Below are 12812 nucleotides of genomic sequence, written 5' to 3' on the forward strand. Positions count from 1 at the left end.
TCACTGCTCAGTTGTTCTTTTATTCTTTTTGTTTTTATTTTAAGGCCTGAATTCCTAGGGGTCACTTTTGGGTCAGCATAGGTTAGTGGTCAATAACTGGCCAATGATTAGGGATCCTGACTGATTCAGTAAGTCTTCTATTCTTTGCTAATGGGTCTGTGTATGGGTTAAGGAAGTATTGTTTTAGATGCCCCTAAGCATGATTTTTTTCCCTGCTTTATTCCACAACAAATCAGTCCCCTTAGGTAGTAGAGCTGTCAATCTGTTCAGCCTGCCTTGCTTTAGTAGGACACACGGGCTACTGGCTGGGGGAGTTAGAGACAGAAGAAGCTCCAGGCTAAAAACATCACAGACTTCCCCCATTCTTACTTAAGTTTAGTAATTTTTCTTGACTAAATTCTTACCGAATTGTTGTATGCCTTTGGTCAATTTCCAAAGTCCTAAAATGGTTGGTTTTGGCTGCTTTGCCAAGCTTTATCATTGCTTTTTTTTGGAGGAGACAATGTTTGGAGTTTCTCATTTAGCCATTCTGGAAACCCCTTCAAAGGTTTGACTTTTGTCTGCTCTTTTTTGACTCTTCTGAAAGAATCAAGATTAAGTGTGGTTCAGAAAAGTGAGGAAAGACAGAAACCCAAGAAAGAAAATGGAAAGCACCAAGCATAATCAAAGCCAAAGGAAAGTTTTGTTACAGCTAACCCCAAACTTGTAACTGAAGGTAAATTGAGATTACAAATAAAGAATAAAGACTAAACTTTGGAAGCAAAAGTTTTAGGTGATTGTGGGGAAAGAGTTATTCTTTTAAAAATAATACTATTTATTTTGGAGGCAAAGCTTTTTTTTTTTTTTTTTTTAAGATTTTATTTTTAAGTGATTTCTACACCCAATGTGGGGCTCAAACTCGCAGCTCCAAGATCAAGTCACACTCTCTATAGACTGGACCAGTCAGGTGCCCCAGGGGAACCAAGGCTTTCTGACGAATCTTTATCTTATAGCTAACTATTATTTTGGCTAAATTCCTTAGGTTTTAGCAAAGATAGAGCACAACACAGAACAAGAAATGCAATCTTATTATTTTATGTTTTATGGGTTTTTTTTTTTCCTTTAGCATCTAGAAGTACTCTATGGAAATCTTGGAAAGAAAGAGTTATAAAGCGACCTGCAACAGCTCATGCTTTAAGACCAGATCAGATGATCAGTGATAAATTTGCAACAAATACAAAGGTTTCAGAAATCCAAGATATGCTACAGGAACTCATAAACACTATGATGTTCAATAAATTGGAAAACAATGCTATTAAATATATATCATCAACAATAATAAACCTTTCTAAGGCTTTGGGTTTAATAAATGATGAACTAAAAATTTTTAACCTCCAGAGTGCCAATATGTATATAAGTGAGACAAGTGAAAAGGAAAAAGAGCTCTCCCTGAAGATAATGCGAGAGCTCAGTGAAAAAAATGAAATGCTTCAGCAGAAACTTCAAGAAGCAGAAGAAAAATATGAACAATTTATTCGGTTCAAAATTGTTGTAGAACCCCAAGTAGGTATAGCATTACCCACATCAACCTTGAAAGTGTTGCCTGAGCTTTCTTCACAATCAACCACTAGCAAAGCTGACATAGAAGACAATATGGATGATATGTTGGTTAAAGAACTTGAAGATATTACAGATGAGGCCCAAACAAAAGGGACCAAAGGCTTGGGGATCAAGTGGGACTCAACTATTTCATATAGAGCCCCAGCTGAAATGACTCCAGATTTAACTGAAGAGCAATATCCTTCACTTAAAAAAAAGCAAAGAGAGTCTTCTGAAGGTATCACTGAAGATAAGATATCACAGAAGAAAGGTGATGTCTATAGGAAAGATGGGACTGACCAGTATCAATCACAGAAAAAAAAGCAAACTAAAGGCCCATATATGCATGAGACTTCTGGATTTAATGTGAGTGATGATAAAGGTAAAGAAAAAGACTCAGAGACCAAACTTGATTACCATTTGGAGCTACAGTCACTGGAAAAGAAGAGAAAAGAAATAAAATCCTTTTCTGAGGACAAATCAAAGTCATCCACTGAATCAAGAAAACCAAGAAGTGAACATGTCCCTGCTGATTACCCTTCTACTGACACAAAAAGCCAAGTTGGCAGAAATGGAACAAGTGGTTTATGGGAACAACTCAGGAAGCTCAAACCTGAGTATTCACATTACAAAAGCCAGATTTCTTCAGAGAGTAAAGAGGAATCCACCACTGAGTCAATGGACAAAGAGAGCAAAAGTGAGACGAGCAGCCAGGCAGAGCAATTTGGGTCTACCCAACTTGGTAATTCCTCTGAGAAAGTGAAAACAAAAGGAAAGAAACACCATGTCTCTCCAGGAACCACCACAAGCAAAGAGGGAAAACTTGAAGAGGACATATTAGTAACTAAGAAAGTCAAGTCTCATAGACCTGTGAAGCCCAAATCTAGGGTAACAGAAGAGATTTCAGAATCTACCAGAGTTCCAGGAAGTCTAGACGGCAGAAGTGAAGAGAGTAACCTAGAAGAATTTCAAAAAGCTGTAATGGCTTTCCTAAAAGAGAAAATTGATAACGTAGGAAAGCCTTTGGATAAAAAGACTGTGCCAAAAGAGGAATTATTAAAAACACCAGAGGCTGAAAAATTAGGAATCATAAGGGAAAAAATAGAGGAATATTTCCAAAGCGTAGGTGAAACTGTGACAAAAACCTTGAGGAAGTACAAAGATATAAAAAGTGCAGGACAGGTTGGAGAGAAACCTTTGAAACAAAAAAAAGAAGTCTCATTTATTCCAGGATTACATTTTCAGAAGTCCACTAGTGCAAAGTCTGAAATTAGAACCTTACTGTTATCTAAGAGCAAGGATCCACTAACTGACAATTTAATACAAACGATCTTGGCTGAACTAGAAGGGAAAAGAGATGCTCTAGTGGCCTCAACGGTAGGGAGAGACGGCATGGAAAGGCAAAAACAAAGGCGGGAGAAACATTTGCAAGAAGGTCCAGAAAAAATAGTTGGTAAGCGTCTCAAACACCAGTTGCAAGAAGGGAGTTTCTGGAAGAAACTGCAGGAGGAAGAGTCATGGCTCCAGAGGAAGGGAGGAAAGCAAGGACAACGGAAGCAGTGGCAGAAAATGTGGAAGGAACAGCAAAAACAGAGCATGCAAAAGCAGACTGAGCAAGATGAGGAGCAAACGCAAAGAGAAGAGGAAGATTATCAGAAGCCAAAACAGCAGCAGCTGGAAGCATGGGATAAAAAAATGGAAAAACAAATGGTGCCCTTGGAGAAGGAGAAGGGACAGCAGAAGAGGGATGCTCAGAAGGTAGTGAGGTATCAAGAGCTGGAAATAAATTGGGAGAAAGAGGAGAAGCAGGAGCCATGGAGAAATGTAGAGGACCATGAAAGACAGAGGCAGAAAGAAACAAAGGATCAGATGAAGATTAAGGAGATAAACTCTGAAGAAGAAGAAAAGATGTTCGGCCAAACTTCAATGACATTTTCTCCCCCGTGGAAGAGCATACAGAAACTAGCACCCCAGTTACATCAAAGAAAAGAGTTCCAGAGTCATCTTAAGGCCTTAGACATTCTTGCTGATGGGAAGCACCCTATACCAATCACTCCTCCTTCCACACAATCGCCCTCACCCGAGGCCATTCCAGTTTCTGGACAGTCTCCCACAAAGTTCCTCACTCTAACTCCTAAACAGGCCCAGGCACTGGGGATCAGTCTCACCACTGAGGAGGCCAAGGCACAGGGCATCACTGTCACCTCTCAGCAGGCCCAAGAAATGGGGATCACCTTCATTGATGAGCAGGCACAGACACAGGGGATAACTCTCACCCCTCAACAGGCCCAAGAACTGGGGTTCACTTTAACTGATGAGCAGGCACAGGGGATCACTCTCACCCCTGAACAGGCCCAGGCACTAGGGATCACACTCATTCCCCAGCAGGCACCGAAACTGGGATTCACCCTCACTGATGAGCAGGCACAGACACAGGGGATAACTCTCACCCCTCAACAGGCCCAAGAACTGGGGTTCACCCTAACCGATGAGCAGGCACAGGGGATCACTCTCACCCCTGAACAGGCCCAGGCACTAGGGATCACACTCATTCCCCAGCAGGCACAGAAATTGGGATTCACTCTCACTGATGAGCAGGCACAGACACAGGGGATAACTCTCACCCCTCAACAGGCCCAAGAACTGGGGTTCACCCTAACCGATGAGCAGGCACAGGGGATCACTCTCACCCCTGAACAGGCCCAGGCACTAGGGATCACACTCATTCCCCAGCAGGCACCGAAACTGGGATTCACCCTCATTGATGAGCAGGCACAGACAAAGGGGATGACACTCACCCCTCAGCAGGCCCAGGCACTGGGGATCACTCTCACCCCTGAACAGGCCCAGGCACAGGGGATTACTCTTACCCATAAACAGGCCCAAGAACTAGGGTTCACCCTCACTGATGAGCAGGCACAGGGGATCACTCTCACTCCACAGCAGGTCCAGGCAATGGGGATGACTCTCACCCCTGAGCAGGCCCAGACATGGGGGACCACACTTACCCCTCCACAGGTCCAGGCACTGGGGATCACGCTCACCCCTGAACAGGCCCAAGTACAGGGAATCACTCTCACCCCCCAGAAAGCCCAGGCACTGGGGATGACTCTCACCCCTGAGCAGGCCCAAGCACAGGGGATCACTCTAACCCCTCAGCAGGCCCAGGCCCTGGGGATCACACACACACCTGAGCAGGCCCAGGCACAGGGGATCACACTCACCCCTCCACAGGCCCAGGCATTGGGGATCACACTCACACCTGAGCAGGCCCAAGCACAGGGGATCACTCTCACTCCCCAGCAGACTCAGGCACTGGGGATCACTCTCACCCCTCCACAGGCCCAGGCACTAGGGATCACACTCACACCTGAACAGGTCCAAGCACGGGAGATCGCTCTCACCCCCCAGCAGACTCAGGCACTGGAGATCACACTCACCCCTGAGCAGGCCCAGGCAGAGGGGATCATACTCACACCTGAGCAAGCCCAGGCACGGGGGATCACACTCACACCTGAACAGGCCCAGGCACTGGGGATCACGCTCACTCCTGAACAGGCCCAAGCACAGGGGATCACTCTCACTCCCCAGCAAGCCCAGGCACTGGGGATGACTCTCACCCCTGAGCAGGCCCAGGCACGGGCGATCATACTCACACCTGAGCAGGTCCAGGCACAAGGGATCACACTCACACCTCCACAGGCCCAAGCACAGGGGATCCCTCTCACCCCCCAGCAGGCCCAGGCACAGGGGATCCCTATTACTTCTGAGCAGGCCCAGGCCCTGGGGCTCACACTCACTCCTGAACAGGCCCAAGCACAGGGGATCACACTCACACCTCCACAGGCCCAGGCATTGGGGATCACACTCACCCCCGAACAGGTCCAAGCACAGGGGATCACTCTCACCCCCCAGCAGGCCCAGGCACTGGGGATCACTCTCAGCCCGGAGCAGGCCCAGGCACAGGGGATCACACTCACACCTCCACAGGCCCAGGCATTGGGGATCATGCTCACCCCTGAACAGGCCCAAGCACAGGGGATCACACTCACACCTCCACAGGCCCAGGCATTGGGGATCACGCTCACCCCCGAACAGGCCCAAGCACAGGGGATCACTCTCACCCCCCAGCAGGCCCAGGCACTGGGGATCACTCTCAGCCCGGAGCAGGCCCAGGCACAGGGGATCACACTCACACCTCCACAGGCCCAGGCATTGGGGATCACGCTCACCCCCGAACAGGCCCAAGCACAGGGGATCACACTCACACCTCCACAGGCCCAGGCATTGGGGATCACGCTCACCCCCGAACAGGCCCAAGCACAGGGGATCACTCTCACCCCCCAGCAGGCCCAGGCACTGGGGAGGACTCTCACCCCTGAGCAGGCCCAGGCACTGGGGATCACGCTCACACCTGAGCAGGCCCCGGCATGGGGGACCACATTCACTCCTCCACAGGCCCAAGCACCGGGGATCCCTCTCACCCCCCAGCAGGCCCAGGCACTGGGATTCACCCTCATTGATGAGCAGGCACAGACACAAGGGATAATTCTCACCCCTCAGCAGGCCCAAGAACTGGGGTTCGCCCTCACTGAGAAGCAGGCACAGGGGATCACTCTCACCCCTGAACAGGCCCAGGCACTGGGGATGACTCTCATCTCCCAGCAGGCCCAGGCACAGGGGATCCCTATCACTTCTAAGCAGACCCAGGCACAGGGGATGCCCCTCACACCTCAGCAGGCCCAGGCACTGGGGGTCACTCTCACCCACCAGCAGGCCCAGGCCCAGGCCCAGGGGATCGCTCTCACCCCTGAGCAGACCCAGGCACAGGGGATCCCTCTTACCCCCCAGCAGACCCAGGCACAGGGGATCACTCTCACCCCCCAGCAGGCACAGGCACAGGGGATCCCTCTCACACTTCAGCAAGCCCAGGCACTGGGGGTCACTCTCACCCCTCCACAGGCCCAAGCACAGGGGATCCCTCTCACCCCCCAGCAGGCCCAGGCACAGGGGATCCCTATTACTTCTGAGCAGGCCCAGGCCCTGGGGCTCACACTCACTCCTGAACAGGCCCAAGCACAGGGGATCACACTCACACCTCCACAGGCCCAGGCATTGGGGATCACACTCACCCCCGAACAGGTCCAAGCACAGGGGATCACTCTCACCCCCCAGCAGGCCCAGGCACTGGGGATCACTCTCAGCCCGGAGCAGGCCCAGGCACAGGGGATCACACTCACACCTCCACAGGCCCAGGCATTGGGGATCACGCTCACCCCCGAACAGGCCCAAGCACAGGGGATCACTCTCACCCCCCAGCAGGCCCAGGCACTGGGTATCACTCTCAGCCCGGAGCAGGCCCAGGCACAGGAAATCACACTCACACCTCCACAGGCCCAGGCATTGGGGATCACGCTCACCCCTGAACAGGCCCAAGCACAGGGGATCACACTCACACCTCCACAGGCCCAAGCATTGGGGATCACGCTCACCCCTGAACAGGCCCACACACAGGGGATCACTCTCACCCCAAAACAGGCCCAGGCACTGGGGATCACTCTTACCCCTGAGCAGGCCCAGGCACAGGGGATCACACTCACCCCTTCACAGGCCCAGGCATTGAGGATCATGCTCACCCCCGAACAGGCCCAAGCACAGGGGATCACTCTCATCCCCCAGCAAGCCCAGGTACTGGGGATGACTCTCACCCCCCAGCAGGCACAGGCACTGAGGATCCCTCTCACCCCGCAGCAGGCCCAAGCCCAGGGGATCCCTCTCTCACTCCAGCAGGCCCAGGCACACGGGATCACTCTCACACCCCAGCTGGCTGAGGCACTAGGGATGGCTCTCACCCCTGAACAGGCTCAGGCACTGGGGATGACACACGACCCCCTGCAAGCCCAGGGACTAAGGGCCACACTCATTCCGGACCACGCCCAGGCACAAGGGATGACTCTCACTCCCCCACAGGCCCAGGCACTGGGGATCACGCTCACCCCTGAGGAGGCTCAGGCACTGGGGATTACTCTCATCCCCCTGCAGGTCCAGGCATCGGGGATCACTCTCACTCCTAAACAGACCCAGGCCTTGGGGATCACTCTCACCCCACAGCAAGCCCAGGCACTAGGGATCCCTCTCACCCCTCAGCAGGCCCAGGCACAGGGGATGACTTTTACTCCTCAGCAGGCCCAGGCACTGGGGATCACACTCACACCTCCACAGGCCCAGGCATTGGGGATCACGCTCACCCCCGAACAGGCCCAAGCACAGGGGATCACACTCACACCTCCACAGGCCCAGGCATTGGGGATCACGCTCACCCCCGAACAGGCCCAAGCACAGGGGCTCACACTTACACCTCCACAGGCCCAGGCATTGGGGATCACGCTCACCCCCGAACAGGCCCAAGCACAGGGGATCACACTCACACCTCCACAGGCCCAGGCATTGGGGATCACGCTCACCCCCGAACAGGCCCAAGCACAGGGGATCACACTCACACCTCCACAGGCCCAGGCATTGGGGATCATGCTCACCCCCGAACAGGCCCAAGCACAGGGGATCACACTCACACCTCCACAGGCCCAGGCATTGGGGATCATGCTCACCCCTGAACAGGCCCAAGCACAGGGGATCACACTCACACCTCTACAGGCCCAGGCATTGGGGATCACGCTCACCCCCGAACAGGCCCAAGCACAGGGGATCACTCTTATCCCTGAGCAGGCTCAGGCACAGGGGATCACACTCACCCCTCAGCAGGCCCAGGCCCTGGGGCTCACTCTCACCCCTCAACAGATCCAGGCAAATGGCATCACTCTTACCCCTGACCAGTTTAAAGCACTGGCAGTCACCCTCACTCCTGAGAAATGCCAGAGCTTGGGTTTCACACTCACTCCTATGAATTTTCAGGCATGGGGGTCTCCTTTCACTGTAGCACAGGCCTGGGAATCGGGGGTCTCTATTACTCCAGAAAGTCCCTGGTTGTCAGCTGTCCCTCGTACCCCTGAACAAACCCAAGGTTTAGGTGCCCCTCTCTCCTTAGAACAGGCTCAAGCATTAGGGGTTTCTTTCTCTCCAGAACACTTCCGGAAATCTGGGGTCCCTCTCACCTCAGATAAATTCTGTGCTATAGAATCTCCCCTTGAGCAAGTGCAAACTTTGGGAGCTCCCTTCATCCCAGGACAATCCCATCCCATGGGTATTACTTTCATGTCTGAGGAGGACCAACAATCAAGGGAACAGCCCTCACCGCTTGGGCCCCAACCTACTTTAGAACATACCCTGGAAGCTGGGATCATTCCTGTTACTGATAAACCCATTACACCAGGTGGTCCTCACATTTCTAAGCAGTTCCCTACATTGGCTCCTTCTGGTCTTAGATCTTTTCAAAGATTGAAGGCTTCTGTCCTCCCTGGGGAATCCTTTACATCAAGTCCTAGGCAGGCCCCAGCATCTGCTCCTATTGCTGAGAAGTCCTCTGTATTTGAGGTCTCTCCTACTCCTTTGCAGGTATCAGGGTCTCCTCTTTCCCAAGCCCCTGGGAAATTGCTAGGAATGAGAATTCCTTCTGACTCTGGGAAACTTCTGGTAACACAGACTTTTCCTTCCTCTAAACAGACCCTGGTTTCTGAAGGGCAAACTGTTCAGTTTGTAGCACCAGAGGTCCCTCTGGCCTCTGGGAAGCTTGCACCGGAGACCCTTCTTAGTTCTAGAAAGTTCTTAAGAGACTCTTGGACTCCTCAGCTACCGCTGATATCAGAGGCCCCCAGGAAGCCCCTTATATCTGGAGTTCCACTCTCCTCCCCTCAGTTTTCTACTCTTTTGGCTCCTCTTTCCCCTAGGAAGCCCTTGGTTCCTGGGACTTCTTCCGTCCTGGAACCTAGACCCTTAACACTTTCTGAGAAGCCCCAGGCATTCCAGCTCCCTGCTGTCTATGAGCAATCTCTCTATCCACAAATCCCTTCTACTCTTGAACAGCATCAAACTTTCCCCCTGGGGATCCCTCCTACCCCTGGGCATCCTCCAACACTATGGACCTCCTTAACCCCTGGAAAGCCCCAGAAAGATATGTCCTCTTCTATAGCTAAGGAAAGTAAGGAAAGATTGGCAATTATTTCTTCTCTGAAATCTAAATCAGTCCCTTTTACTGCTAAGAACTTCCAAATATCAGGGATCTCTGATACTTCTGAAGAATTCCAGACATGCCATGATCCTATTGCCACAGAACAATATAAAACATTTCAGTCCTATCTCACCGATTACAGGACACCAATATCACAAACCCCTTACATTGGTGGGAGGGCCCTTCCCCCTCTCGTGAAGTCTCTTTTTACTAAACTGCCCAAAACGTCACAGATCTCATCTTCTGAATGGGACCAGAAAACCCAGTTCCCCCCTATAGACAAGTCCTGGATACTGACTTCAGATTCAGTTACCAAGAAACCCAAGATGATGCCTCCTTCCTCTCCCCAAGAACTCAAAGAGCAGAGGTATTTTGTTGATGTGGAAGCTCAGAGAAAGAACCTGGTACTCTTAAATCAGGCCACAAAATCTTCTGGACTCCCTTCACAGCTACACACAACAGCTAGGAATCTCATAATTGAGACACTTCATACAGACACAGTTCGGCTGGGATACCTATTCCGCAAGTACATTGCTTACAGGCTGATCCAGCGTGCAAGGTAGATGTAAATATTGAATGTCCAGTTTTCTGGTTTAGTCCTGATTTCAAATATCCTCCCTTCCCTCTCCTATAAGTATATACATATCTGTCATATTAGATGTTCTAGAATATTATAGGTCTGTGGGATGAAGTCTATTTAAGATACCAAAAGGAGATATACTTTTTTTGGAAATAAAAACGTCATGGTCATGTAACATGATCTATTTCATCCATTTATATCTCTAGCAGAGATACTAAGATATATTTTGTGGATCAGGGTTGATCTCCAAAATACCAACTTTAAAAGCTCGGTCCCAATTATTCTAAAATTATAAGTATTCTAAATTTCTTTCATCTTCTTGGGTTCACCAGAAGTTGTATGATTCTTGAAATAGGAAATGGCAGGTTATATACAAGTTGTTGCCACGGCAACTTTGCTGCTGAAGTGACATGGAAGGTCCTGGTCCTGATTTTTAAAAACTGCAGAAATAGGGAAAGTGACTATTGTCTTGTTATCCTTAGAATTTAGGTTTGAGGTTACCAAATTATTGTTTTGGGGATATCTTTTACCTAAAATTATAAGATGCCAAACTAAATCTGTACTGGAAAAGGTTATTAATATTATTATTATTTATATATAAATTATAGGAAAAATTATATCATTTATTTAACAGATATTTGTTAAATATGGCAAGTATTATATTAGGGGTTAGGGATACAGCAGTGAATAACAGGCAAATATATAACAGGCAAAGTACCCTGTTCTCATGAAATTTACATTTTTTGAGGACTGAACTGATTTGGGAACTAAGGAATAGAACAAGGTATAAAACCAGACTTCTTCAAGATATAATCAGAACATTTATTTCATTTATGTATTAATTAATTCATTCATTTTTCATTCTTTCAAAATTTTATTTAAATTCAAGTTAGTTCACATATAGTGTAGTATTAGTTTCAGGATTAGAATTTGGTCATTCATCAGTTGCATACAACACCCAGTGCTCATTACATCAAGTGCTCTCCTTAATGCCCATCAATTACTCCATCCTCCCAGCCTCATCCCCACAGTTTGTTCCCTATATTTAAGCCTCTCTTATAGTTTGCCTCCCTCTCTGCATCTTATTTTTCCTTCCCTTCTCCTATGTTCATCTGTTTTGTTTCTTCAATTCCACATTTGAATGAAATCATACGTTATTTGCCTTTCTCTGACTGACTTGTTTTTTTTTTTAAGATTTTATTTATTTGACAGAGAGAGATCACAAGTAGGCAGAGAGGCAGGCAGAGAGAGAGAGGAGGAAGCAGATTCCCTGCTGAGCAGAGAGCCCGATGCAGGGCTCGATCCCAGGACCCTGAGACCATGACCCGAGCTGAAGGCAGAGGCTTAACCCACTGAGCCACCCAGGGGCCCTGACTTGTTTTGCTTAGCATAATACACTCTAGTTCCATCCACATAGTTGCAAATGGCAGGATTTCATTATTTTTGATGACTGAGTAATATTCCATCACACACACACACACACACACACACACACACATCTTCTTTATCCATTCATCAGTTGAGGGACAATTGGGTTCTTGCCATAATTTGGCTATTTTGATAATGCTGCAATAAACATAGTGGATGTGCCCCTTTGAATTACTATTGTTTTATCCTTTGGGTCAGCGCCTTCTAGTGCAATTGCTGGGTGGCAGGGTTGTTCTATTTTTAACTTTTTGAGTTAAACTCAAACTTCTACACTGTCTTCCAGCGTGGCTACACCAGTTTGCATTCCCACCAACAGTGCGAGAAGATTCCCCTTTCTCCACATCCTTGCTAACATCTATTGTTTCCTGAATTGCTAAATTTTACCCATTCAGGCAGGCATGAGGTGATATTTCATTGTAGTTTTGATTTGTATTTCCCTGCTGATGAGTGATGTTGAGCATCTTGTCATGTGTCTGTTAGCTATTTGGATATCTTCTTTGGAAAAATGTCTGCTCATATCTTCAGCCCATTTTTTAAAAAAAGATTTCATTTATTTATTTATTTGACAGACAGAGATCACAAGTAGGCAGAGAGGCAGGCAGAGAGGGAGAGAGGAGGAAGCAGGCTCACCGCTAAGCAGTGAGCCCAATGTGGGGCTCAATGCCAGGACCCTGAGATCATGACCTGAGCCAAAGGCAGAGGCTTTAACCCACTGAACCACCCAGGCACCCCTTCAGCCCATTTTTTAATGGGATTATTTATTCTGGGGGGCTGTTATTTTTTTTTTTTAAGTGGATTGCATGCTCAACGTGGGGCTTGAACTCACAGTCCTGAGATTGAGAGTCACATGCTCTACCAATGAGCCAGTTAGGCACCCCAGGTTCACTATTTTCAAAAATATTTTTTACCTTATTTAGAAAGGCACACTCCACTCTGAGAAATACAAAAAATTCTTTCTAGGTTTCTTCTGAAACTTTTATAGTTGGTTATTAGCTATTTTTTTTTTTTACATTTAAGTCTCTGATTCACAACTTTCTCTTGAGAGATATGAATGTGACTTTTTCCTACATGGCTACCAGTAGCTCCATCACTACTTACAAA

The 12812-nt window shown here is 48.5% G+C and overlaps 2 protein-coding genes across 3 annotated transcripts in view; one reads left to right on the forward strand and one right to left on the reverse strand.

Moving 5' to 3' along the window:
• The window catches only part of LARP4 (La ribonucleoprotein 4), a 211034-nt gene that overhangs the window by 134737 nt on the left and 63485 nt on the right, over positions 1-12812 (reverse strand). The gene's annotated exons all lie outside the window — the stretch shown is intronic.
• FAM186A (family with sequence similarity 186 member A) overlaps positions 1-12812 on the forward strand; it is a 77238-nt gene that overhangs the window by 50694 nt on the left and 13732 nt on the right. For both annotated transcript variants that reach the window (XM_059185363.1, XM_059185364.1), the window contains one exon: positions 1106-10262. In XM_059185363.1, coding sequence (XP_059041346.1) covers positions 1106-10262 — 9157 coding nt within the window. The remainder of the gene's footprint in view (positions 1-1105; positions 10263-12812) is intronic.

The sequence above is a fragment of the Mustela lutreola genome, chromosome 8 (assembly GCF_030435805.1).
Source record: "Mustela lutreola isolate mMusLut2 chromosome 8, mMusLut2.pri, whole genome shotgun sequence".
In the NCBI taxonomy this organism is placed as follows: domain Eukaryota; kingdom Metazoa; phylum Chordata; class Mammalia; order Carnivora; family Mustelidae; genus Mustela; species Mustela lutreola.